This window comes from Pistacia vera, unplaced genomic scaffold (assembly GCF_008641045.1).
Source record: "Pistacia vera cultivar Batoury unplaced genomic scaffold, PisVer_v2 Contig271, whole genome shotgun sequence".
In the NCBI taxonomy this organism is placed as follows: domain Eukaryota; kingdom Viridiplantae; phylum Streptophyta; class Magnoliopsida; order Sapindales; family Anacardiaceae; genus Pistacia; species Pistacia vera.
Genome location: NW_022196081.1, coordinates 177029 through 204870, shown reverse-complemented (window position 1 = coordinate 204870; position 27842 = coordinate 177029). Strand labels below are relative to the sequence as shown.

General features: G+C 34.4%; 4 protein-coding genes across 6 annotated transcripts; 2 read left to right on the top strand and 2 right to left on the bottom strand.

Moving 5' to 3' along the window:
- Window positions 1-1147: 1147 nt before the first annotated feature.
- Window positions 1148-10206, bottom strand: LOC116133632 (succinate-semialdehyde dehydrogenase, mitochondrial). Of its 3 annotated transcripts, none has more exons than XM_031419314.1 (21): window positions 9892-10206; window positions 8461-8574; window positions 8231-8330; window positions 7731-7779; window positions 7154-7241; window positions 6914-7024; window positions 6114-6176; window positions 5888-5998; window positions 5296-5361; window positions 5095-5172; window positions 4929-5006; window positions 4435-4501; window positions 3950-4035; window positions 3571-3603; window positions 3432-3464; window positions 2928-3028; window positions 2195-2280; window positions 1859-1965; window positions 1705-1782; window positions 1464-1543; window positions 1148-1389 (listed from the first exon to the last, which is right to left on the bottom strand). In XM_031419314.1, exons 1-20 carry the CDS (start codon window positions 9994-9996, stop codon window positions 1505-1507), a joined length of 1593 nt encoding a protein of 530 aa, XP_031275174.1. In that variant the 5' UTR covers window positions 9997-10206; the 3' UTR covers window positions 1148-1389; window positions 1464-1504. The 3 variants fall into 3 exon arrangements, with proteins under 3 accessions (XP_031275174.1, XP_031275173.1, XP_031275175.1); XM_031419313.1 differs by having other exon boundaries at window positions 1148-1384; window positions 9892-10205; XM_031419315.1 differs by lacking the exon at window positions 9892-10206 and adding an exon at window positions 9812-9831 and having other exon boundaries at window positions 1148-1384.
- A 2918-nt stretch (window positions 10207-13124) lies between these two features.
- Window positions 13125-17660, top strand: LOC116133633 (ALA-interacting subunit 3-like). Its single transcript, XM_031419316.1, has 8 exons — window positions 13125-13470; window positions 14499-14557; window positions 14852-14926; window positions 15009-15122; window positions 15293-15363; window positions 15652-15949; window positions 16759-17048; window positions 17375-17660. Exons 1-8 carry the CDS (start codon window positions 13383-13385, stop codon window positions 17427-17429), a joined length of 1050 nt encoding a protein of 349 aa, XP_031275176.1. The 5' UTR covers window positions 13125-13382; the 3' UTR covers window positions 17430-17660.
- On the bottom strand, window positions 17564-21714 carry LOC116133634 (ribosomal RNA large subunit methyltransferase I). The gene is made up of 8 exons (XM_031419317.1): window positions 21615-21714; window positions 20794-21019; window positions 20578-20712; window positions 19731-19953; window positions 18859-19045; window positions 18507-18691; window positions 18134-18271; window positions 17564-17821 (listed from the first exon to the last, which is right to left on the bottom strand). Exons 1-8 carry the CDS (start codon window positions 21712-21714, stop codon window positions 17693-17695), a joined length of 1323 nt encoding a protein of 440 aa, XP_031275177.1. The 3' UTR covers window positions 17564-17692.
- Window positions 21715-23074: 1360 nt separating this feature from the next.
- Window positions 23075-23805, top strand: LOC116133611. The gene is made up of 3 exons (XM_031419285.1): window positions 23075-23101; window positions 23181-23256; window positions 23423-23805. The coding sequence occupies exons 1-3, from the start codon at window positions 23075-23077 to the stop codon at window positions 23803-23805; spliced, it is 486 nt and encodes a 161-aa protein (XP_031275145.1).
- Window positions 23806-27842: the final 4037 nt, after the last annotated feature.

Sequence of the window (27842 nt, the reverse complement as noted above, 5' to 3'; positions counted from 1 at the left end):
CCGTTGAACTCTATAATCTTTGAGAAATTGAAAACAATAACCTTTTGGTTATGAGAGGATTCAACCTCCATAAGTGTTCATGAATTCAAGCCTCAATGGGAACAAATCACAAACTTTGACCAAACCTCTCATGGATTATATTTCCTCTACAATCCCTAATTAAAGTTCCAAAATCATAACGATAAATTTGTAATATTTTAAGTTGATTCGTAAAGTGATTGGAAAATTACATGATGACAAGTACAGATATTTGTGTGGGTTTGACTGGTTAGGCCTAGATAAGATATAGGGAGAATAATAGAGATGAAAAATATGTCAAACGGTAAGTAGACTATATATACTGTTCAATTTAGAAAAACATGGTGGATCTTCCAAGAGAATATATACCATCAATTTCGAATTTATGATAATACATAATTTATTGCCGACTTGTCTTATCTACCATAGAGCTTTACAAATAATTTATTACTACATGATATGATTTTAGTAACTGTTAATTATGATATTATGCTTATTACTAGTGAGTAACATGATATATATAACTAAGGTATCCGAAACCAATTTGGCGCACCTCAACTAGTTTTCGAAAGAGACTAACATAACAATCTACTATCACAACCCCCTACTTAAATCTTGAAAGCCATGGAAATTCAAATCTAAGATTGTACGCCTTAACCACATATCTAAACACTCGTTCTAACGCTTGAGCTACCCAAGAGAGGGTATAACATGATATATTAATTATTAATATACAATGAAGTTTTAGTGATAAGTATTGGGACATTATAATTCACATCACTTTTGCTAGCTAGGTGTCTCCATTCAATTACTTGCTACACTATTATATAGTCGAAAAAGGTTCAGAAATTCAGAATGAATTTTGATCCCAAAATCTCTTATAACCTATTAAACAACATACCGTCTATAATAAATATTATAGATATCAATAATGTAATGTTATCTAACCCCAGACAAGGGCTCAGAATGTTGCTTTGGGTTCAAGCTGTGATATTAATCTAATAATATTATCGGATCTATCAAACACTGATGGATCCTGCAATTTATGTTGCTGAATGTTGAAATCTAGAATTGGGGAGTAATATAAAGTGTCATCCAAATTCACAACCCAGTTCATACATGAAGGAACTGAACAAAAGTCTTTTCTTTTTTATTACCACAGAAAGAAGTTTAAGGACACAAAACATGCATAGTATAACCAAAAGTTTCTCATCGGCTATTGCACTTATTTAGATACAATCTCAGAGGAAGTACCCATTTATATAGCTCAATTCCGCATTTACATCAAACGCTTGAGATCGCACTTTCTCCCCCCTAGCTTATCTTCAAATTACAACTCAACTGCAGCAGAGACATTTTATTTCACCTATTCTTGCATAAAACAACACATTTTAGGATTTGTGAAATACAAGTCAAATAAAAGGAGATACTAGATTAGAACTTACATCATGAGCTTGGTAATTTGTCTGAGTATTGACCTCGCCCATCAATTTCGGTTCATGTCCCCCAAGCATACATATTTGATCTGCATAGTATGAAAGAATGGATTAATATGATTGAAAACACAGAAAAATGATGCCCAGCCTAAAATTTACTAACATGCCCAGAGATATACAAGAAGAAAATGATGATGTAGTTCAAATCTCCTCTAAAATGTGCTAGAAAGACTATTTTTCTTTTACTTACTTCCAGATATTCATCCATCCCATACTTGGAACCTTCCCGTCCAAGACCAGACTGTTTAATACCGCCAAAAGGAGCCACCTGCAGTGAAACAAACAAGTAATAAGCCAATCAGCAGTTACTTATGTTATTTACATGTAGTCAAGGTAAATCTCACCTCTGTTGAAATTATTCCTTCATTGACGCCAACAAGTCCATATTCAAGAGCCTCAGAAACGCGCCATGTACGTTGAACATTGTTTGTAAATATATAAGCAGCTAACCCTGCATATTTTTACAGGCAAAAGAATGGTGATAAATTTCCTCTTTTAAAAAAACTGTTAGGATACATACCATGACACCGCAGGATGTAGGCCACCAATAAACTTAGAATCCATATTTTTGATATGTTATCAATGGAGACCACAAAAATTACGTAGACCACACATAACACTTTCCTTAAGACAAAACATAACATCAAAGCATCAAATCACTGATCAGATATGACAAGAACCTGCATTTGTGTCATTAGCCATGTGTATAGCCTCCTCCTCAGTTTTGAAACGCAAAAGTGGTGCAACAGGTCCAAACACTTCCTCCCTGAGGTAAGAATAATATGTATAAGCATATGAAAAGCTAATCAAATATTTGCAGGTCTAGATATTTCCATCATGACATTGGTGTCCTTGAAGTCCATTTGACATGAAATCTATTACCACTAAAGTCAGTAAAGTTAAACATATGGCATGAAACAGGGAAATCATAATTCCAGCAGCAAATGTGGTATATATCAAGACATTAAAATATGTCCACCAATCAATTAAGAGATACAGTTTCACTATAAATTTTTCAAAGAACTAGCAATGCTACTGATTCAAAAGAACAGAGAAAAAGGATTAATGCCCAATGACTGTCTTTTTAATCTACAACAGTAAGGAACTCAAACACAAATAAATTTCTCCTGTTGGAACACTCAAGAATGGTGATGAAAGAAATTGTTGGAAAGAAGAAAAATGAAGAAAATTCTAGAAAGAGACAGCATTGTCTCGTCTTGTTTATTAGTTTAACACACTAGATAACAACCCAGCCACTTAAAAATCTAACCTAAAAAGCAGCATATGCCAAGAACAATCACAATCTTTAATCTATAACAATAACTGGCAAGGATATAGTTGGTAAGCAAATCTAAATCTGTCAACATCAATTCGATTTGTAGACTTTCAAAATTATCTCAGTCAAGTACTTACCTGGAAAGAAGCATCTCACTATTAACATCACTAATGATTGTAGGCTCATAAAAGGTCATTCCAAGGCTATGCCTTTTGCCCCCAAGAAGGACTTTTGCTCCCTTCAATAAAATCATGATCAATGAGAAATGATTTGATGTAATACAGTAAGTATTTCCACACATAAATGACAGCTGTGCTATATCAAAAAAATTAAAAGCATAAACAATACTTAGCAACTGTTAATTAAAATATAGACGAATGCCAGCTATGACCATTCTGAATGTTATTCTGCATGCATAATAAATGAGAGAAAATAAAGAAAGAAAAGGCATATGCAACCAAACTACAACTTCTTAACACATTCCCAAATCAGAATCCTGCCATATTTACAAAATATAATTACTGCCACATATTCATGACAGTACTAACTTGAGATTAAATAACAATTAATTAACACCATATGAAGTCATATCAACAGAGTAAACATCAATTATGATCAACAGAAGAGGTGAGAAAACACACCTTTGATACAGCATCTTGAAGAAAGGTTTCAACCTGTCAAAATCCCAAGTGATCAAATAATGGAGAAATATGTTTAAAGTTGGGAGACATGCAGATATAGTGGTTGATAGAGACCAAAAGTTCCAAGAGTAAAATTAACCTTGTTCACGGCTGCTTCATTAATTAGAGGACCCTGAGATAAAACGAAAAGTTAACTTTCAGTCATGATTCTTAAGATGAAGTTCAAACTTGTCAAAAAACATGAAAAGCAGGGAGTAAAAAGAAGAAAAGAATTTCTGCATAAATTATGGAAAACCAATCTAAATCATATATTCAGAAGGAAAAAAATTTCTGTATAAATGGAAAACCATCAAAGCCACAACTCATATATTATGGATGATAATAGGAATTCAACATAACATTTTGACAGCTGATAAGATATCATCATCCCTTTTGACTTCAACATCAATAAATATAGGAATGGAAGGAAAAATCAGTAATTCAACGATAACAGTTGATATAAAAACCATGAATAGTACCTGTACCACCCCTTCTCTAAAGCCATCCCCAACTTTTAGATTCTGGACAGCTTTTGAAAAAGCATCTGCAAATTTATCATAGATACCTGCACAAAAAGGCCCTGTAAGATCACAAGAGGCAGAGGAAAAAGGAATACAAAATGCTATTACTATTCTAAAAAGGGATATTTTCATATCAATCATACAGTACCACTCTTCTAAAAATTAAGCACACATACATCTATATGAATTAGTATGTGTCTGCAAGGATTAGAGAAAATTCACTTTAAAAATTCATAATGACACTAAAAAGAAAAAATAAAAAAAAAAAATAAAAAACTGCAAGGATTAGAGAAAATTCACTTTAAAAATTCATAATGACACTAAAAAGAAAAAATAAAAAAAAAAGCTGAAAAATATATAATGAAACTGAAATTGTTACAGGGAAGAAAGAAATACAAGTTTGTAAATCCATGTTCCACAGTATTATTTATGTCTAGATATACCTTCTTGAACAAGTACTCTATTTGCACATACACAGGTCTGTCCACTATTACGAAACTTTGCTGCCAGCTGGACAAATGAAACCAAGCTTTATTATTAGTTCACTGGTATTAAGAATGCTAACAAAAACCATTATCAAACAGAAAATGGCTTATAAATCTTAATGGAAATGGGAAACAAATGATAAGCACCACTGAGCACTTGCAAGATAGAATATAATTTGTTTGCAGAAAAGAATATAGATACCGACCATAAGATACTGCAATAGATCATCTGATTTATTAGAAATAGAAAATTTCTTTTCATAGAAAACAAGAATTTTCTAGAAAAACAAATTATATACCATTAGTTAAAAGGATTTGTAAAACAGGGATATAAAATGATGTCAATTTTAAAAAATTTCCAACATTAGCAACCCAATAACAAATGGAACTCAGAAATATCAACACAAGAACAATTTTTGCAGTAAGTTTACATAGAGAATGTCTCAACATACCGTTCCTTTTATTGCCACATCCAGGTCTGCATCATCAAAGACTATGCAGGGTGCATTGCCACCAAGTTCTAAAGATACCTAGAGAAGACAAGAGCAAAGACAATAAGCTGCATGATGATTACTAAACCTCCTTGCTTTTGTTTCACATTAATTTCATAGCCTATACCCTTTTAACAGTCCCAGCAGCTCCTGCCATCAGTTTCTTTCCAACAGCTGTTGATCCTGTAAAGGTTATCTTCCTCACCTAAATAAGTTGTAAAATGCAACTTAATATTCCATCATTCATATACTGGATCATCGCCCCATTGAGGTCAATTGATGATGTCTTATCACAAAAAGCATATGGCATATATTAAGCTTGAAAAACCTGTGGACTTGCAAGCAAAGCATCCCCAATATCAGGAGCATTCCCCATAACCACATTCACAGCACCCTAAAAGATAATAAATATAAAACAATCAGAAATAAATGAAACAACAAAAAATCATTATCATCATCATCAAGAGAAAACAATTGGAACACCAATATTCTTTCAGAAACTTATGGAGACATCAACAAGAAAGCATACTAAAACAAAATTAAGATGTTTCAACAAATTACAATAAGGCTCTAGCAATTCAAACTCAGAAACTAATGGGCCTAAAAAAATTATGGAAACTTCTCATAGCATAATATATTCAACTCCTCAGTTCAACCTTTTTTTAAGCTCAATCATCCTCTTTACAAACAATAGTACATCATTATAACAGCAATACACTCTGATGAAGCTATAAGTTATAGATTTTCTTAAAAAATAAATATTAGGACTCAATGTTATATGCCCCCACTCAAGTTCTTAAATGTGCAACCAGTTTCCAGGACTACTTCCTCAATATGTCATTGCATTCCATGATACTGCAAGGATTTAGCTTAGAAGGCATATGGGACTTTGAAAGTATAAGAAACACTATAAGAATTACCGGTGGTATTCCAGCTTGAAGAGCAAGCTCAGCTGCTGCTAAAGCTGTGAGAGGTGTAAGTTCAGAGGGTTTTATAACCACTGTACAGCCACAAGCAAGGGCAGGACCAACCTGTTACAATCAGGAATAAAACATGTCAACTTGAAAACTAAAATACTTTATACATTGTGAACTAACAGAAACTTTTTGGAACATAAAAATCTGAAATCGAACAAACTGAAATCACCTTTCGGGTAATCATAGCCAAGGGGAAGTTCCACGGTGTAATTGCACCAACAACACCTACAGGCTGCCCAGAAAGATGATGAACAGTATATTAAATAAAAAGATCAAACAAAATCCACCAAAGTGGCACCCAAAACTTTCAATTAAAAACCTGTTATCAGGAACTGTCCACCCAAAGAAAGAATAAAAAAAAAAAAAAAAGCAAAGATAAGTGTTCCAGATCACTAGCAAGCAGGATAAGACAGTACATGGGTTGCAATCAATACTAGAGAAGAAGACGACAACAAAAGCATGAATAAAACACTAATCCTGGCAGGTGCCCGCTATTGTTCGCTTCAAGCATATTGCAAATAATTGCCTTAACAAACATTCCAAACATTTGGTGATTGGAGGTCAGCAATTACAATTGACCAACTTCCCTCACCTCTAATGATATGTTATAAGTTAGAAAATTTAAGGACCATGCTATTCCGACATGATTGGTTAGGGAGATTAGTTGACAAAATCAAATTGAGTAGCAACAGGGTCAGTAGCCCTGGAACACAGCATTTCCATTCTCAGCTTGTTTATTAGATTCTCAAAATCAAAGAACGAGGAAGCAGGTTGTTAGGAAAAAAGGCGCGTAGCCCTGCAGGCTTTTGAAAGTCCTAAGGGCTCCTGGCATTGTTTGAGTAGAATAAGTTCATCTCAGACAAATTTCGATAATCTAAGGTATGCATAAAGCAACAAAAACTTTACCACAGAAGAAATGGTACACTAGTGTACGGTAATTATATAGAACTAAAAAATATTACATATGACCTGTTTTAAAACAAATAGCCTACGATCAGGTAGAGTCGGAGGAATTATATCGCCATATACACGTTTTGCTTCCTCCGCAAAGAACTCAATAAAACTGGCCCCATAGCCAACCTGTGATTTTGAGTCAAAATTTTAATATTATAAATGGTTTAGACAAAAAAAAAAAAAAGGAAAAACAAGAACATAAAGGGCGAAAGCCTATCGCTTTAATTTCTTAAAGCAAATTTTTTAATGGTTTACCTCACCCATGGCTTCTTTTAGGGGTTTTCCTTGCTCCAACGTTATTAATTGTCCAAGCTCTTCTTGGTGGGCCATAAGTAGATCGTACCTTAAAATACATGTAGAAATCTTAAATCAAGATCACTAAGAACAAAATATCCCAGCATACAAAAAAAATCAACTACAAGAACTCTAAGAGAAAATTAACGGCATTACAATAAATAAGTGATTAAACTTCAAAGTAAGTTTCAATTAGAGCAAGTCAGAAATATTTTGATATTAGACAAAGAAAAGCAAAATAATAGTAGAAGAGAACAATATGCATTTGAACAGAAAGATAAGCTTTCATGAAAAATGGAAAAAGAGCATCACTCCAACAATAAAACAGTGCTAAAAGCAATAAAGTAAATTTTATTAAAATAGATTTTTTTAATCTCTTTCAGAAAGAGAAAACAAAATGCTAAAAGAAATAAATGTTCTAGAAAGTGTATATGACTGAAGAAATGTTTTTACCCACACAAACACATACACAAGACACAAATAGTTGAGGATCATTACATAATCTTCTGAATGCAATAATCAAGGATATCGACTATACCATTTCCGCAAACGCTTGCTCCTCTCTGCAGCAGTAAGTTTGCTCCAAGCTACACAGATAATAGGTCATAAATAAGCATAGCTAGCTTTCACTGTTAAATGTACTTTGAGTCTAGTATACTCCAAACCACTAAAAACCTCAGGTGATGTTGAACATGGGCATGTTTGTAGGCACAAAGAATTAGACCTAATCGATCAAGTTTGATCAAGAACACAAGGAGCATAATTTTAAATTTTCAGCAGCAAAAGATTTGCAATATGTTGAGATTGATGACTTATCAATTTAAAACAATTTAAATAAATCCTTTCAAGATAGCATCAATTTTAAGCATGCAACGAACTCAAATTACATAAGATACAGTCAATTGGCAAGTTTCAAAAGCTTCAAGAGCAATTTATCGGTACATTACTTTACTGCAGCAAAAATTGCCAAATGTAGTAGCAGATATCCTTTTTCTAAAATATAGCATAGCTGCAGGGCAGTCCAGTTCAAATTCATACATTTATATGCATCAAAGGCTGAAGATATAGCATCATTTGTCTCCTTTCTGCCCATGCATGCGACCTCCGCAATAATTTCACCTGTTGCTGGATTGTTAACCTATCAAAATATTAAATTACACATGGTGTTTTACAGAAAGTAGTATAGCCATTTTTAGTTAATAGATCTGAGACACCAAACGGAAAATAAAGGCCAACAGAATCCCAATGATAAATTTGGTAGAGCAAACCTCCAAAGTCTTCCCATCATATGCATTAGTCCATTTGCCTCCAATAAGACCCTGTGTCCGTAACAAGCCAGAACTTTGAAGCCTGGAAGCAACACTCTGCATCTCTGTACTCATCTGAAATTTAATTCCCTTCGTTAGAAATTCTGCATGTCCCCAGAGTGCTCTTTGAAGAAAAATTTTCCAAACATGTAGAATACATTCTAGAAGACAAAGAGTAACACAATGATAGAAAGAAAAAAAATAAATATACGCTGAATTTAAAACAATTACTACATGCAGGCGTAATGAACATGCATCAAGTCCTAAAGTGTATGAAAGAAGAGGCCTTAAATATGAAGGGATATTAAAAATTCCATAGGTACCACAACACCACTATGAGATCCACCCCTCGATGCATAGTTGAGCATATTCTTTTTCTTTTTTTTAATACCCTTTTCTTTTTCTTTCATGGAAAATTTTGCATATTTTCTTTTCACGTCTAGGATTTACAGGTTTTCAATTTATACATTTTTCTGTTAATATGAAAGAATTTAAAGTGTAGCACAATCTGCATCTGATGAATATTACATCCCCAGTTTCATTTTAACTATCAATGGTTAAATTATTACATTAGATCATACACTGCATGCCCAAATGTCCAAGTGTTTTGCTTGATAGGCTAACGAACAAACATGCACAACATATCATTTAATATACAATCTAAATCATCGCCTCTTTTCTTATCATATCATATGGTCTGACATTCAGATTTGTCTAATTAGATAGGCACGCAAGCCCCAGAAAGACTGATAATCAAGCTACTGTGTGTCTACAGAGAGAGCGAGAATGGGAATATATCCTGCCAAATTAAGAAAACGAACATTTAGTAGTTTTCATTACTCATTCATTTGTGTCCAATCACAGATCCGGTAATCTCTAGGTAATACTTGAATTCAATCAATTCATCACACAAAATTTCTCAATCAAAAACAAAACACAAACGATTATTGAAATAAGAAAAAGAAGCATGAGAGAACAAGTAAACCAAACAACTAAGCAGCAGATTTAACACTATCTCAACTTCAAAATAACCAAGAACTGACAACTACCCACATCACAATTTCACAAAACAAACAATATCCACAACGCATAACAATCAGAAACATCAAATAACTTCACCAAAATCATTCAAACAAACAACAATAAAGAAATTGAGATGTCACCAACTTCTTTGATTCTCCCACTAATTTCAGTCACTACAATTATAAAAATACAAAACAACCCAGAAAGCATAACAATCAATGAGAGCTAATAACTTGACCAAAATGATTGAAACAAACAAGAACACAGAAACTGAGATGTTGACTCTTACCAACTCCTATGACTCTTCCACTATCAGTAAAATTATTTATTATGAATAAACATATAGAAGGTGATAAAAAAAGAAGTTGCCTGGCGAGAGAATTGAAGAGTGATCCTTTGCACGTGAGGCAAATGTGAAGCCAAAATCCTGCGATACCCACAAATAGCTATGCGTCCAACACCTCCCAAACTCATTTTCTGGCGCTCCGTTTCTCTGTCTTTCTGTGTGTTTTATATATAAAGAGTGCGACTCTGCTATTTCAGGTGACTGCAAGTCAGTAGCAGTGTTAGGACTTGGAAGAAATCAAATTGAAGTTTGTGACTTTGTGTGCGTAAACTTTGGAGGGATTTGTTTAAGGTTTATATTTGCTATTTTTCAGAGTATTTTAATAATGGGAACATTGCATTTGCTTCATAAAGACAAGTACCATTATAACATTTTCAATTTGGTTATTACCACAAATTTGATCTTAATTCTTACATTATGGATCATTATTGTTATGCCTGGGAAATCAAGGGCTGACGTGGGAAATCATGTGATGGAGTGTGACCTGTTCCTGTCAGAACGGTAAGCGTGCGTCAGACCTGTCAGACGCTGTAGAGATTCCACGTGTCCATTCCCTGCTCCAAATCGCGTGAAATCAGTTTAGAAGGTGGGCAATGTGATATAAAGCCGGATTTTGTCCTGACATTTACACCAACCCACGAATTTAATGATGATTACTTGCACTTATCTCACTATAAAAAAGAGAAAACCCCTTTATTGAGGGGATTCAACCATTTTACACTCTGAATTAGCCATCCCAGTCTCTTTTGTATCTTTGCATTTACTTTTCATTAATCATTTGTAAGTCAGTTCGCTGTTGCGACATGACCCACAATATTAATACAACTATCAGTGGACGTAGGACTTGTTACCTTAGCATCCGAACCACTTTAAAAAGCTCTCATTAGTACATTTACTACACTTTATCCATACTCACGTGTGTCTCATGGCCAATCATCGTTGTGCACATGTCGATTAGTTGATGTTAAAATCACGCATCAATGATTATCATATCAATAATCACATCAATTAAAATATAAATTTGAGTTTTGTGATATCAACTTTTCTTTATAATGTATAATGAGTAATACAAAAATATACGTTTTTGGTCTTGTAGATGATTAATATTTATATTAAAATTAAGTATAATATAAATATGAAACTTCAATATGAACGTTATGAATATTAATACTAATTAATTATATGAGTGGGCCAACTTCAAACGAAATGATTTCAGCAAATATATATCCTATATTATGGGCTTTGATATGGGCCATGTGGTGAATATGGGTTTCTAATAAAACCTTATAATATTGTATTGATAATGATATTCATAACCCACTTTGATTAATTTATTATCAATGGTTGTTGAAGATTTATATCTACCATATTTCATTTGAAGGACATAATATGCATAGTTTTGGGTTCAATGATATTTTTAATTCGGTAATAATTATAAGATTATTTTCCATTACGATGTAAATCAATTTTGTTAAAAGTTATATTTATCCGACATCGTTAAGTTGGTGAGCTGAGCTATATACATATGTATATATATCCCATGACTTGCTACTCTAAGTGACACAAAATGAAGCATATTAACGTAAAGATTAAGGTAGGAGCTTTTATAAAGTGATGATTCTTGCAAACTTTATGAAACAAAGCCTGGTAATATTCCCTCCCTCTAAAGATATCCAAAACATATTAAACATTTTATAAGTATATATATTGTTAGATTTTACAATATTATATAACTTGAGATTACTTACTAGAAAAAAAACAAGATATTCAAAGATTCTAGAATTTGAAATTAAATCACCTTTCTAGAAAAGAAATATAAAGAGATAATAGTATTCATGGGTTATTTAAGTCTCCATTATTAATGGAAGACCCAATTTATACACTTGTCGAGTCAAATTGAATTTTCAACACAATGGAATAAAGCATACCCATATTGGCATATTCTCATGACAAAAACCATAAGAAAACCTACATTATTTTTTTCATAAAATTACATGCATTAATTCTCCATAATCCAATTCAACTAAAAGAAAATGGAGTATTTTTATCTTTTCAGTATAATTTTATTTGTCGGAGCTATTTACTAGCTGCAAGTTTTATAGGTAAATTTTTAGCCTAATTCTGACTCTCCTTGTGTGAAAAGTCATCTAATTATGAAAACCGAGGATGACAAAGTGGGTTTAGGTTAGGGAGAAGAGAGTCCAACCAAAATTGACGATCGGGGTCCAATTTTATTCTCGCCCCAAACAAACATGGTTATGATACTATGATATGGCAGACTTGAGTAGAATTCATCTCCACAAACTAGTTTCAGGGCCTACCAAATTGACGTTGTGAGAAAAATACAACTTATACAAATATAATTTCTAATAGAGGAAATCGACAAACTTTATTGCGGATGTTGATCATGTTATACAATATCTACAATTGTAATTAGATAGTATGAGGCATGAATATTGTTGATCCGAGATTTTACACCAACGAAACGTACGTGTGAAATATTGTGGGGGGCCCCGCAAATTCACACGTGAAAGTAATGGGTAGAAGATAGTAAATGCAATGGAGACAGTTTTTAAAGTGGTTCGGATGCTAAGGTAGCAAGTCCTACGTCCACTGATGCTTGTATTGATGATAGGGGTCAGGTCGCTATTAGCTGACTGACTTTATAATGATATTACAAGGTATCAATTGCTAAGAAAAGAGAGAGGGTAATTAATCCAGTAAAAAAATGTGCGAATCCCCTTTAATGAGAGATGAATTCCTAATTTATAGTCAGATGCTCTGAGGCAATGATCACTAAATTTGCAAGTTGGTGGGATTATCCGTGCAAATCCTTCTTTATGTCACATTGCCCACCTTCTAGAGTAATTTGCGCGATCTAGAGTAGGGATTGGACACGTGGGAGTGCCACAGCCTCCTAACTAGCCCGACGCGCGCTCACTATCCTGACAGACGTAGACGGTAGCTGTTCCAATAATCTGACTTCTGCAGGCTAAAGGGTCCTGACGTCAGCCCTTATATTTTTGGGCATAACAAATATGAATAAAGAAATCATGGAACGATATAAAAAGAATAAAAATGTTTAGAAAATGTAGATCGTTTTAGGCACCTATAAATAATAAAAAGCTTTAAAGTAATTAATAAATAATTAAAAATAAAATAAAACAAACCGAGTCTAACCGTGTATTTCTCTTTGACTGGTTTAATATTATTATTCATCAGTCTTCCTTCCTTCACAAAGACGACTTATCCTTGTTCTAGATGGATTACTAACAAGCAGACGTAACTTAACTCATCAATTCAAAGTGAAAGCCGTCCTGGAGAGAGAGAGAGAGAGAGAGAGAGAGAGAGAAGAAAAAGGGAGAAGCTTCGGTTTTATAATTTTCAAAGTCAAACCAAACAACGCTCAGCATAAAACCCCTCACCCCCAACTCCCTTGTTCATACAAATTTTTATTTATTTTTGGGAAACCAAACCAAGGGGAAACGTGTCCCTTCCCTTCTTTGTTTCTGTCATGAACTCCAATACGGCGTCCTCCAGCTCTGCCACGTCTGGATCCGCTGATGCTTCTGCTCCCAGAAGGAATTCCAAGCGACCCAAGTGTAATTTTCTCTTCTTGCTTGTGATTTTTTGTGACTACGCACTTGGAGATTTTGTGGTTCTCTTTATTGTTTTACTAGTTATGAGTTCAATAGATGGCTGATCTTCTCTTGAGGGTTGTGATTTTTGAGTTTTTTTGCTTGATCTCTTGTTTTGAATCATGGGTTTGTTGGATTTACAGGAGAATGTTGTTATTTAACTGACCAGAGTTTTTATTGATGAACAAATTATTATGTGGTCTTAAAACTGTAAATTAGCTCTTAATTATGAAGTCAACAACTCTACTTCGAATTTTTTTATCAGAGGCCTTTTAAAGTATAAGGCTCAAGGTTAGCTCCGCATATGCTGAAGGCAAAATTCGCCTTAGCTTCTAAGGCTCTATGTTTAGCAGGGTAGAAAAGTAAGATACAGAATAGGGAAGGTGAAAAACATAGAATATGATTAAGGTCGAACCTTAACTTGCTTAATCCATCCGCATCGTGTTGGTGGGTCGTGTAAAAAATTGGCACCCCTACTATGAACAATGCAATAGTTTACAATTTTCTTCTCATCCCTTCATGCTTCCACCTTCACTTGTACTTGAGGCTTCTTCTATATAATTCTATAGGGTATTGGTTGGTGGTTAATTTAATGTTTTTAGATGCATCAACTTTAATCTTAGACATATAAGCAGGATCAAGGAAAATTGAATATTTAATGCGTGTCATGGTGTTCTAAGATTTGGAGAATTATTGGATACGACCCAATACACGTTTGTTCTTGATGTGTAAGCCTTACTACATGTGAGGGGGGATGGTGGGATAATCTCATCTGTTAGAAGCTTTCCCATTTCTGTTTTTTAATCTTTTGTGTGATGTAGTTCATGTGGGTATGGACTCTGCAATTAACAAGAATTAGATTTCTTGTTTCATGCTTCGCATCATGTATCTTGAACAACTGTCTTTATAACACTTGGCTTCTACAAGTTATCTAAATCTTTCCACGATAATGGTCAACTTAGAACGATCCCTTTATGATGTCTTCTCTTCAGATTCAAGATTTACTCAACAGGAACTGCCAGCTTGCAAGCCGATTCTCACACCACGATGGGTAAGCTTTTCATTATCCTGCAAATGTTTATAATCAGAATCTTTGAACTTAATATTGTAACTTCAAATGAGACATGAATTTCTAAATCTATTTTAATTCAAGGGTGAAGAGTGTTGCTGAGTTGATGCTTTATTTTAAAACTTAAATGCTGGGTTTAATGAAATGAATGAATGGGAATTTGCGTCTTGTTTTAAGTCCAGTTTTAGGTTGAAAGATCCCAATTCATATGTATACGTATTGACAGTGTTAACATAGGAAACTGTATGATTGTGTTAAATACCTTTCTTTGTGCAGGTGATTTCAGCATTTTTGCTTGTTAGCATTGTCTTCATTCCCATCGGAGTTGCTTCCCTCTTTGCTTCCCAAGATGTATGTTTAACGCAAGCCAAACTTTTTCTATTCTGTTTTTATTTTTAAGTGCTTGATTATGGGTTCTCTTCCTCTCTACCAGGTTGTTGAAATCATTGATCGATATGAGACTGATTGCATACCAGTGGCCAATAGAACTAATAAGGTCGGATATATACAAAGCTCTGTAGATAAAACTTGTGAGAGAAAAATAAGAGTAAGGCTTTGTTTGCTCTTTTTCTCATTTTATTATAATCTTTGTTATCATTATCATGGCTCTTCCAATATGATTGTATTTGTGGCTAGGTTTCTAGAAGAAGAGATTGAACTTAATTTCTGAGGTTATGAAATGGATGACAATATGTTCTTTCTGCTTTCTTCTTTTAGGTGACAAAGCGAATGAAGAAGCCAGTACATGTGTACTATCAGCTTGACAATTTCTACCAGAATCATCGCAGGTACTTATCATTTCTCTCTGTCATATTTTCAAGTAACTTGTAAAACTACATCTTAAAATTCACACAACGGGTGATTCTTCGGATATTACCATTAACATCTATTGTTCAATGGAAAGGACAATTATCTGTTTCTGATCATAATTATAATCCTTCACAGCTTTCTAATAACATTCTTTTACTACTTTTAATTCATTTCATTTTCTGCCGGAATAATTGGGCAACCTAGTCAAAGCATAGAAAAATATTTCATCTTGGTGATTTTTTGCATATTTATGGCATTGTATTCAGATATGTTAAGAGCCGAAGTGATGAGCAGTTGAAAAATCCAAATAGTGCAAGTGAAACAAGTGACTGCAAGCCCGAAAACACTGCAAATGGGATGCCTATTGTGCCTTGTGGACTTATTGCCTGGAGTTTGTTCAATGATACTTACAGTTTTTCCCGTAACAATCAATCATTGGGCATAAACAGGAAGGGTATTGCATGGAAGAGTGATACGGATAGCAAGTTCGGCAAAAATGTTTTTCCTAAAAATTTTCAGAACGGAACTCTTATAGGTGGTGCACATCTCAATGAATCCATACCAGTAAGCCTCTTACCTTTATTATAAGATTATTATCTCATAGAATTTAGGCATAAAATTAATCTGTCCTCTCCCCTGCTTGATTGTAAATGTTGGTAACCCAACTAAACTGAGCATTAATTTCAATCCTAAAAAATATACACATCATCGTTCAAGTAAACCTGGGAGATTGCCGCTTAACAGAATAGTAAAACAGAAATTAGGATACTGTAACAGTCCATCCTTTTGAATGAAGAAAAATAGAGATCCCCTGAAATAGTTTTGTGACTCAAGCAAACAAAAAAGCAAGGACATGACTTTATCCCATTGTAGATTCAAATCCTTTTCATGTATAATAAGTTGATTTGATCAAATCAATCAGCATCTCATTAGGGCCTGTTTTGAACACCTCAAGACATAATGATGTCTAGCATTCATAAGTTCATTTTATCTGCCTTTTTTTTCCACAGTAATACACACCTTAATGTTTCCTATCCAAAATGAAAAGAGAAAATTTACCTGGACAAGCAGTGTTGTGCTACTGTTACTTTTTTTTTCTTTGTTCAACCTCTTACAAAATTGTTTTTTCCCCCTACGTTTTTCTAAGCACGTGGTGCCTCTTTCTTGGGATTACATCATTTATGTTTTGCAACCAATTTATGTAATCTGCCTTTTATCTTTGTCCCCAATTCTATCTTTAACTTTCTAGTTTTCTTCTTTTCAGAAGATTCATTTAAGCCAATACCAATTATTTGGCGGCAGTTTTAGATGTTGCTTTGCATCTAGCATTCTGACAACTGGCTAACATGGTTGAATATGTTTTGTTGCAACAGTTGAGTGAGCAGGAGGACCTTATTGTTTGGATGCGAACTGCAGCCTTGCCAACTTTCAGGAAGTTGTATGGAAAGATAGAGGAGGATCTCCAACAAGATGATGAAATAGTTGTAACACTGAGAAACAACTACAACACTTACAGTTTTAATGGCAAGAAGAAGCTTGTTCTCTCAACTACTAGCTGGCTTGGTGGAAAGAATGACTTTCTTGGCATTGCTTATCTAAGTGTTGGAGGGTTGTGCTTCTTTTTGGCTCTGTCATTCACTGTAGTATATCTGATCAAGCCAAGGTAAATATCTTGATCACCGATTCTTAATGCACATGGTTCTTTAAGAGTGATGCTATCAAACTTGTGTTTAACATAGTTGGTTGAATCTAGGATGTGCCATTACAACTTTATTTGTTGAACTCAGGTTTTTAGCTTAAATCTGCTTGAAATAGTAGTTCATTGTTGGATAAGCATGGTTGTTGGACACAAATGTGTTACAGCCGCCTGTTTTCCATTTTCCTCATGATATCTGAAACTTATCGAGCCCATGTATTTTCGATATTGCAAAACTATAGCTAACACATCTGGTTTCATATTGTAACTAATGTATTGAATTATTGTTTCAGGCGACTTGGAGATCCTTCTTATTTGTCTTGGAACAGAAATCCCGGAGGCCACTAAGCAAATTTATGGAACCTCATCAGATGGACTATCATCTCAGTTGTTGGTGTAATTTTGTGTGTGAATGTTCAAATGATTATATTTTCTGTTTGAAAAGCGTCTTTTTTTTAATTAAATTTTGAACAATAGCACGTTTCACCCTTTTTATGTATAATATGTGAAATAGCTCAATACAATTATTAGTTTCCCTCAACTAATTGCTTTCTCTTCGGAATGAGCGGAAATACAAAATTGGCTTCTTATGTGAATACATTGATAGGCATTTACAGTACTCTAAGTAATATGTTTGACAGGTATGCCCCTTCTGGGTAGGATGGGTCAACAGGATGATCACAGGCTGCTCCAGCCTGTCGGACAACTGTGATCTTCCTTCCTGCCACTGATGCAGCACCCTGTTCAAAGAGAAAATGGGGTTTAATGAGCATTGCATGTTGAAGTTTTAGATGTTATGAGAGGCTATTTTTTTACGCTGGATCTTGCCTAGAAAGTGAGGATATACGTCCCATAACCAGCTATTGGACTTTGTTTAATAATTTAATCAGTGAAGATACATACTTTAGTTGACATGTTATCATGTTCATAAATAGAAAAAAAAAAAAGAAAAAAAAAAAAAAAAGAGAGAGAGAGAGAAAGTCAATTTGCATGTTACATCAATGATACCAAGCATTTGATTTAGATCATGGGAATTATGGAAAACTTCTTGCCTGGAGAATGCGCAGGAAGATTCCACTTTGAGTCATTGCTCCCGAACATGAACAGGTCATGAGAAGACCACCTCTCTTTGTTAATTGCATTGCTAATGCATTCAAATTTCTGTACATGCCTGATGCACTTTGTAGATCCTGGCATTGATCATCAAGCAACATAAATATCCACAAAAATTAGGAAGAACAAAAAACAAATTATAGGGACAAACACTAAAATACAAGCATATAGGCACGGTTACAGCCTTCATCTATTGAATTGATCAACATGAGTTTCGAATTGTTGCTGGTGGTTTTCAGTCAGTTTTATATGTTCAAGCAAACAAAATAGGCAATGTGAAAAGAATACAGCTCAAATCAACTAAAATTATACCTTTCTTCTAGGTGCCAGTTTCGGAGGATCCAAAATAACTATATCCCACAATTCTTTTCTAGATAGAGCACCCTTCATAAATTCAGTTGCATCTTCTCTCAGAAATGTTATTCTTTCAGGATCCAGGTTGTTCAGAACAATATTTTCTCTAGCAAGCTCCAGAGCGGGCAGTGAGGTATCGACACCTGACAGAACATGAAAGAAACACTACAGTAAAAAAACCACCTTCTCTAACAGGATTTAGAAAAATAAACAAATTCCCTTTCAATATAACATGGGACAGTCATAGATAAAAGGGATTTTGGCAAATATCAAACTTGATTAATGAAAGAACGCAGAGGGATAACTATACCGGTTACATAAATAGCACCTCCTCTTACAGCATTTAGAGAAAAACCACCACTGTAGCAGCAAATATCTAGAACTCTCTTTCCATTTGAAATTGTTGATATCAAATGACGGTTTTCACGCTGATCAGCATAAAATCCAGTCTTCTGGCCCTCCATTGAAATTGCATAAGATATCCCGTTTTCTAAAACCTGGAGTGAATATTACAGTGTCATAAAAGACTCGTTCTTATAAACAGTGTACAACTAAAATTGCAAGAACACAATTCCAGACCTTTTCCTCCCTTAAAACTTAGGGGGAATGCAGGCAAACAACTAAGATTGCAGCAAGTACATGACCTCAGCCTGTTATTATCCAAGAAACACTTGCTGTTTTGATTTATTGGGAATTTTTCATATTAGTTAACTTACCAATTGTTGATGCCTATCCTTGAAGAAAAATTGTTCAATTGAATTTTCTCAGAGTTGAGTGTATTCAAATATAAAGCCTAAACTCAGTTTTTGTTTTTAGATTGAAGCCGTGGTAATAGGATTCAAATTTTCAAACTCACAATGATAATTGAGGATAGATTAATCACACACTTGCTAATTTGTGTACTTCATAGAAATGGTTTAAACAATCTTCTATGTTGGGTAAGATCACTAGTATCCTCTCATAAATTTTCTCAAGAATGATCCAATGCAACAAAGGTCTAAATCAGTTAACCTTTATCATTAAAAATGCAGCCATCCTTTATTCAGTGGCAGAGTGTCAATTATAAGTATACTTGCAGTGTTCACTGTACTTCAATCCAAGCCATTAAGATTTTCAATCACTACAGATAAAACATTTGCGTCAGTAAACTAACTTAATCTAATTTTTGGAATGACTTCTAACCTTTGTTCTTTCAGGGCATGTAGATGGACACATTTCTTTCAAATCAGACACATCCAGCCCTTCTTCTTTTAAAATTTCAAAAGATGGCCTCCATTTTATATGATTGATGTCATCAATTCTACTGATGAAAGCTTCAATTTCTGGTTTGTACTTCTCAACCCAAGCTGCAGATGATGCTATGACCGCTGACTCTCCGAAGACATCAACTATTAATCCTGATAACCTGCAGGGAAAGAAGTCAGTTATCTTGACATGGACAATTTGATGCAAAATAGAAAAGATAATGAAAATCATGAATAACTCCTATAGCATTACTACATCAACAGCTATAAATTCACAAAACAAACTTTTATATTTCAAATGAAACACCTAGAATATCCAATTCCTGGAGGGATGAACGAAAATTGCAGATAACTTGGTATGCTTGTCTATAGACACATGCGAATCATTATGAACATACAAAAAGATAACATATGATAGAATAGCTAGACAACATACCTCAAATTATTAAGTTTCTTGAACAAGAAACTATAAAATTTGTACAGTCGTGGACCAAGTGTCCATAAAAAAAAAAAAAAAACCAAGGAACAAGAAACAATTTTATACAAAATGCAATGAGTACTTTTCTCTCCCCTGAACAAAAACCCTGTAAATCATATAAAATAGACCCAAAATCCGTCCCAACTGAAGCCTAAAGGGAAGTGGAACCTCAAATTATTATCTAGTTATATAGTATATGGACATGGAAAATTTTATATTCAGGAAAAAGAATGAAACAAACAATAGCATTAATCATACTCAATGAATGAAACAAACAATAACATTAATCATATTCAATTTCACAGACCTGTCTCCTTCACTATTGACTAGACGGTATGCATTTGTATTAGCTGATGGAAGCCCCAACCTCTTACGTAGCTTTATAGCCGCATCGATTCTTGTTTCAATCAGTTTCTCCATGTTCAGTGCGCAAGAAGGATCTCTGTACAACACTCATTAAGAATTTAATAGCCACATAAAACAGGTAAAATCATAACTAGAAAGCCTTTAATCGAATTTGCACCTGGCTGCTTCCTCTTCTAGCTGCATAAGCCGAACACAGAACATAGAAACTGAATTATACAAGCCCCATGCAATTGGTTTCTCTGTTCCATCAGCTACTAGTACAACATCTCCAGTCCTGGGCGGAGGCCTACCTATTATTCTATCAACTGCTCCACTATACACCATTGGGCTTCCATCCTTGAACAGTTGTGTCTTCCCTTTTTTAAGTACAACCTTAGGAACACCTAGAGACCAAACCAATGAAAGGGGCTTTAAAATTTAAGCTACAATTCACATAAAACCAGTAATAAATTTTGCAATAACACTTTGCCAAAGCTAAAGATGATAAAGACAATCCAAGAACACTCTTTGCATCACCCAAAATGGCCCCACTAAACCCTACGGAAATATTGCAAAGTATAACCAAATAATAAAATAAAAAATGAAGAAAATTCAGATTCATCTGAACAGCGTCACCAGTTGATCCTACATTCAATTAATCATATTACGAAAACTCAAAACTGCAGTTAAAAAAACTGGATGTGTAGCAAGAACAATACTGCAGCTCAGCTATTCTTCTAAGTCTCAGAAACATGTCAATAATTCTTAAGAACAAGCAAAATTATATATATAAAAGAAAAAAATAATAAATCCCACTGAGAATGGAAATTCAACAGCACCCCATTGAAAATTGAAGTTAGGAAATTTATGTAACTTCCGAACCACTACATTATGAGGAGTGTTTTCAAGTAACAAAGAAAGTATATTGAGCCCATATGCAATAAAAAACCAGAAACCCACACAAGCACTTTTGGAAAAACAAAGAGAAAAAGATAAGACCTTTGGGTTGAGAAGAAGCAAGTTCTTGGAGGGTAGAGGTGGCTGGCAATGAAGAAAGAGAGAAACACTTTATAAGTCGAGTTGGAAGCTGAAGCTGCATGTTGTTTCAGTTAACTCTTCTTGAAGACACAGTAGGAGATGATATCTTGATTTCGGGTCGTCGTTGAGAAACCCGCTTACCCATTTTCCTATTATTTACGGTTCGGGTTCATGGATCTTAATTTTACTTGGGATTTAGAGTCCTAGACCAAAATGACCATATTTTGGATCAAGGGAAGTGATTTTTGAACCCTACATATTTCATTAGTTGTGTTGTTTCCACTCAAACAACAGAATTGTAATAAAATAACTATTCTGGGTGGTTGGGTCGGATGATAAAGACTCTTGAATGTATTATTTAAGAAATTGATTTTGATTCTCCTTAGTTGTTAATAGGGTGACTATTGGTGGTTATTAATAAGCATGACCATAAAATGGTTTACCTGGTCGTTAACTTCAAGATCTTGAAAATTAGTTGAACTGCGCATAAGCGGGTTTGAACATCCCAGTTAGTAAAAAAACAATCATAAAAATTTATTAATAAATGATACTTAGTTTAAAAAAAAAATAAAAAAAAATGGGTGTACTAAACAAAATTCTCATTTTTGAACGTCTACTATTTTTGTCATTCACCTCTATTAATTAACATCTCTCCTATCCTATCCAACGCCCACCTATAATTTTCATAAATCAATCATATCTCTGTTTATCTCAAATCTTATTATAATACTGTCCTCTTCACTATTATATTGCCTACAAATCACCTTTATATAATTCTTTACAAGAAAGTCTGTATGAACTTGAATTACAAAAAAAAAAAATTATGAATTGAAATATCATCTTGTGGAAATCTTTGCTGATTTTTTTTTTTTTTTTTTTTTATAGAACTCTTTAATGTCTTTCCATGCAGAAATATCCATAATCTTTGCTGATTTCTCGAAGAATATGTCTAAAAAAATTCACCTTATATAGCTAGTACAATCCTGATTGTGATAGACTTTCTGCTCTAATTAATTTGACATTTTTTTTAAATGCCAATTGCGTATCTATTTCAATCTAAATTGAGTTACTCTATAATTACCGAGCTTTCTAATACTAATCCAATATCTTTTGCATATCAAGAGATCGTTTCTATCTTTNCCATAATCTTTGCTGATTTCTCGAAGAATATGTCTAAAAAAATTCACCTTATATAGCTAATACAATCCTGATTGTGATAGACTTTCTGCTCTAATTAATTTGACATTTTTTTTTTAATGCCAATTGCGTATCTATTTCAATCTAAATTGAGTTACTCTATAATTACCGAGCTCTTTAATACTAATCCTATATCTTTTGCATATCAAGGGATCGTTTCTATCTTTTCTCCCAAGGAAGAAAGAGTTCTCAGAAATTTCAGTTCAATGAATTCCCCTGCATATATGGTTGTATTCAAGTCTAACGTTTTGGTCTGTTGCTATTACAAACTTGAGTTTCTGCTCTGATTAATCTTTTCGTAATTCATTTTGTGGGGTGGTGTTTTTGCAGACCTGTGCTCTGAAACTTGATACTCAAACATCAGGATGGCATAAGACCCTTATCAATGTATTGAAGAGTGTTGATGGTTCGTAATTCAAATTTTACATTCGAAGAAAGCTTTATGTTTCTTTTTTTTTTTTTTTTTGTCTGGGTGTCTCTGATGCAGACATTTGTATTCTTATAAAAAATTGTCTTTTATCGATCTTCCTCGAAGAATTTGAGTATTTGTATATATTTTTCTGTGTTAATAGGAGTGTCTTACAGTATAGACGCAGAACAAGGGATAGCATACATATCAGGTAAAATTGATGCTGGAAAGCTTTTGAAGATGCTAGCAAAGTCACAGACATATGCAAAAGTTTGCTGGATTAATTCATTAAATCACAATGCCAGCAACTCTAGAATGCCCTTCGATGGATACAATACTTATTACAACACTGGCTATGGAAAATATTATCGTCCAGATGGAAGAAGGGAGTACTTGAATCACTGGCCTCATTCGCACTATGATCAGCCATATCCATCTCAAATGATCTCCTTCTATGAGCCATTGACAGCTATGTATTTTCCCCAGGCACCACCTCAAAAGGAGGATTTCAATGTTGGTGTTGCCCAATGGTGCAGCATTATGTGAAAGTTTCGGTATCATGTTATAATTCAATCAGTCAATAAGAGTATACAACATCAATTCGAGTAGAAGACATCTACTTTGTTATTGACTGGTTGTATAACAATATGATGCATAAAGCAAAAACTTTAATTTTTCTTTTTATTATTAATCTCATGTGGCATAAGATGTGTTTAGATTAATAAGCTCAAGACTATTGTTTGTCTTCTCCATATTTTTTTTTTTAAGGAGAAGTTAAGCTGTCAGCTTCTTAATTTATTCACTTCTCCAATATTTTTAAGGAGAAGGTGGGACATATCTATGATCTGGTCTGGAACTAAGAGATTTTACGTATATTTTAACTGTTGTTTTCTGTGTTGTGTGTATAAATTTATTCTGCATTGATCCTTGATTTGTTTAAGNGAGTGTTTATTACACTTAGCCCTTTTTAGCTCATGAGAAAATCAACACTTCCCAACTTTGCCCTTGATCTTATTTGAAAATTTCATCTATATCCTTTGATTCATTACACTCACACCCCCATACTAACCCATTCTCCATGAAATTTTCTTACATTTTACTCCCCACTTTTCCTGCTAATTAGGGGTAGAATGGTCATTTAACCCTTATGAAAAAATATCTAGAAATCTCAATACACATTTTACTCGGCTCGTCGTCGCGGCGAAGAAACTTCCGTCGCCCCAACGAAGAAAGACAGAGCCTACACTCCTTACTCAAAGCCAACGTCGACGCGGCGAAGACTACCCTTCGCCCCGGCGAAGACTGAAATTCTAAAATTCCTCAAATCTCACCCAATTTCGAGGCAAACACTCAACCAACTCAACATACAAACTCAATTAAAGCTGAATCAATAAATATTTAAGCAAAACAACAAATCTTAAGTACGTACCTCAAGTGGGGCGTTACAGCAAGCACATGAACGAAGATTGTAAATGAGAAATGAGGGGTCTGTTGAAGGTGCATTAAAGGCTACATTACGGATTTGTGATAGCAATAAAGAGAAGAAGAAGAAGAAACAATGGAGGAAAAATAAAGAAGCTGGTGCTAGTAGCAGTAACACTAGCTTTGGCAGATTGCCTCCATGTTGCCATTGTGGAAAAACTAATCATCTAGAAATCAGATGTTGGAGGATACCTGATTTAATTTGCAGGAGATGCAAACAGAAGGGTCAGATAGAGAGGTTTTGCAAAGGCAAAGCTGTGCAACAAGAGAAGCAGCAAGAAAATGAAGCTCAAGTTGCAAACCAGCAGGAGCCGTAAGAGGAGGATCAGTTGTTCGTAGCTACTTATTATGCCAGCAATAGTTCAAGTGAGTGTTGGGTTATTGATAGTGGTTGTACCAATCACATGGCTTACGACAAGGAGATTTTCAAAGAGCTTGATAAGTCTTTAATTTGCAAAGTTAAAATTGGAAATTGAGATTTTATTAAAGTCAAGGGAAAATGAACGGTTGTCATTGATAGTGTATCAGGTACTAAAGTTATTCATGATGTGCTTTATGTTCTTGAAATTGATCAAAATTTATTAAGTGTTGGGCAATTACTTGAAAAAGGTTTCAAAGTAATTTTTGAAGATAAAACGTGTAGAATTTATGAAGAGAATGGTCAGGAGTTGTTCACTATTAGAATGAGAGGCAAGAGCTTCTAGTTTAATCCAATTGAGGAGGAGCATGTTGCTTGTTTGAGTCATGTGAGTAATGGAGAAATTTGGCATAAAAGAATGGGTCACTTTCGTCATAGGGCTCTTCTTTATATGCAAAGGAATGAGTTGGTTAAAGACTTACCAACTCTAAAGGAGGATGTTCCTACTTGTAAAGCTTGTCAGTTTGGCAAGTTAGTTCAGACACCATTTCCAAAATCTGTGTGGAGAGCATCTCAGAAGCTGGAACTAATTCATACTGATCTTGGAGGACCAATGAAGACACCATCTTTGAAAGGAAGTAAGTATTACATTCTGTTTATTGATGATTTTACCAGAATGTGTTGGGTTTATTTTCTTAGATTTAAATCAGAGGTGGCTGGTGTGTTTTGGAGGTTTAAGGCTTGGATTGAGAATCAAAGTGGTCATAGTATTCAAGTGTTAAGATCAGATAACGGTAAAGAGTATACTTCAGGGATATTTAATAGATTTTGTGATGAAGCTGGAATAGAGCATCAATTAACAATTCCTTACACTCCACAACAAAATGGAGTCAGTGAAAGGAAGAATAGGACGCTTAGAGAAATGGCTAGGTGTATGTTGCATGAGAAGAATTTGCCTAAAAAATTCTGGGCTGAGGCTGTGAGTACAGCAGCGTTTTTGTTAAATAGACTTCCATCAAGAAGTTTGAATATGAAGATTCCATATGAGGCATGGTACGGGTCTAAACCATCAGTTAAGAATTTAAAGGTGTTTGGGTGTTTGTTCTTTACTCATATACCTAAAGAGAAGAGAGATAAGCTAGATGTGAAGGCTGAAAAAGGTATTTTTATAGGCTATAGTAATCTTTCAAAAGTTTATAAGATATTTCAGCCACAGTCAGAGAAGGTTCTTGTGAGTAGGAATGTTGTTTTTCTTGAAGATGAACAGTGGAATTGGGTTGAAGAAGAGAAGAATGACAACCCTAAATTCGTTCAACAAATTGAAGACAATATTGATGAAGAACCAGTTAAAGGAACCAGGTCATTGTCTGAAATTTATCAACAATGTAACATGGCTGTTTTGGAGCCAGCTGGATTTAAAGAAGTTGAGCAGGAAGAGAAGTGGATGGAAGCTATGAAGGAAGAGTTAAAAATGATTGAGAAGAATCACACTTGGGAGCTTGTTGAGAGACCTCAAAATAGAAAAATTATTGGGGTTAAGTGGGTGTATAGAACTAAGTTGAATGTTGATGGTTCTATTAACAAGCATAAAGCAAGGCTTGTGGTAAAGGGTTATGCACAAGTATTTGGTGTAGATTTTTCTGAAACATTTGCACCTGTTGCTAGGCTAGATACGATAAGGATGTTATTAGCAATTTCAGTTCAAAAAAGGTGGATTGTGTACCAATTAGATGTGAAATCAGCCTTCTTGAATGGATTTCTAGAAGAGGAGATCTATGTAGAGCAACCTGAAGGGTTTGTTAAAAAAGGGTATGAGAGTCATGTATATTTGTTGAAGAAAGCTCTCTATGGGCTTAAACACACTCCAAGGGCTTGGTATAGCAGGATTGATGAACATCTATTGGGACTAGCATTTGTGAAGAGTCCTAGTGAGACGACTTTGTATGTAAAGAAGGTGAGGAATGAAGTTGTTGATATACTTGTTGTAGCCATTTATGTTGATGATTTACTTGTGACAGGAGGTAATGAGATGCTTATCAATGAATTTAAAGTTGAAATGTTGAAGGTTTTTGAGATGATTGATCTTGGGAGAATGATTTTTTTTCTTGGGATGGAGGTGAAACAAAGCCAGGAGGAGATTTTTGTATGCCAACAAAAGTATGCTAAGGAGATTCTTAATAAGTTTCAGATGAGTGAGTGTAAGGCTACAAATACTCCTATGAATCCTAAAGAAAAGTTCAGCAAGGAAGATGGAGCTGAAAAGGTTGATGAGGGGCTGTATAGGAGCTTGATTGGGTGTTTAATGTATCTCACTGCAACAAGGCCTGATATAACGTATGCAGTGAGTTTGTTATCCAGGTTCCTGCATTGTGCTAGTGTGGTTCATCTACAAGTAGCAAAAAGAGTTGTCAGATATATTAAAGGCACAATTGATTATGGTATCAGATTTTCCTATTGTCAAAATTTGAAGTTTCATGGATTTTCTGATAGTGATTGGGCAGGTTCAGTAGATGACATGAGGAGTACAACAGGTTTTTGTTTTAGCTTTGGTTTGGGAGTGTTCTCTTGGTGTTCAAAGAAGCAAGAACTTGTTGCACAAAGTACTATAGAGGCTGAATATGTAGCAGCTACAGTAGCAGTAAACCAAGCTTTATGGTTTAGAAAAGTGTTAGCTGATTTAGATATGGTGCCAGAGGAAGCCACTCAAGTGTTTGTGGATAACCAAGCTGCCATTGCAATCTCT

Coding starts and splice junctions, on each gene's coding strand:
- LOC116133611 (XM_031419285.1), top strand. CDS start 23,075: ATGGTTGTATTCAAGTCTAACGTTTTG. Junction 23,102..23,180: donor TATTCAAGTCTAACGTTTTG/GTCTGTTGCTAT, acceptor GTGTTTTTGCAG/ACCTGTGCTCTGAAACTTGA. Junction 23,257..23,422: donor TGTATTGAAGAGTGTTGATG/GTTCGTAATTCA, acceptor CTGTGTTAATAG/GAGTGTCTTACAGTATAGAC.
- LOC116133633 (XM_031419316.1), top strand. CDS start 13,383: ATGAACTCCAATACGGCGTCCTCCAGCTCTGCCACGTCTGGATCCGCT. Junction 14,558..14,851: donor CGATTCTCACACCACGATGG/GTAAGCTTTTCA, acceptor TTCTTTGTGCAG/GTGATTTCAGCATTTTTGCT. Junction 14,927..15,008: donor CCCTCTTTGCTTCCCAAGAT/GTATGTTTAACG, acceptor CCTCTCTACCAG/GTTGTTGAAATCATTGATCG.
- LOC116133634 (XM_031419317.1), bottom strand. CDS start 21,714: ATGCAGCTTCAGCTTCCAACTCGACTTATAAAGTGTTTCTCTCTTTCT. Junction 21,020..21,614: donor TGCTTCTTCTCAACCCAAAG/GTCTTATCTTTT, acceptor TTTGGTCTCTAG/GTGTTCCTAAGGTTGTACTT. Junction 18,272..18,506: donor AACTGGCACCTAGAAGAAAG/GTATAATTTTAG, acceptor GATCAATGCCAG/GATCTACAAAGTGCATCAGG.
- LOC116133632 (XM_031419314.1), bottom strand. CDS start 9,996: ATGAGTTTGGGAGGTGTTGGACGCATAGCTATTTGTGGGTATCGCAGG. Junction 7,242..7,730: donor AGCAAGCGTTTGCGGAAATG/GTATAGTCGATA, acceptor ATGTATTTTAAG/GTACGATCTACTTATGGCCC. Junction 1,966..2,194: donor GGCTAATGACACAAATGCAG/GTTCTTGTCATA, acceptor AAAAATATGCAG/GGTTAGCTGCTTATATATTT.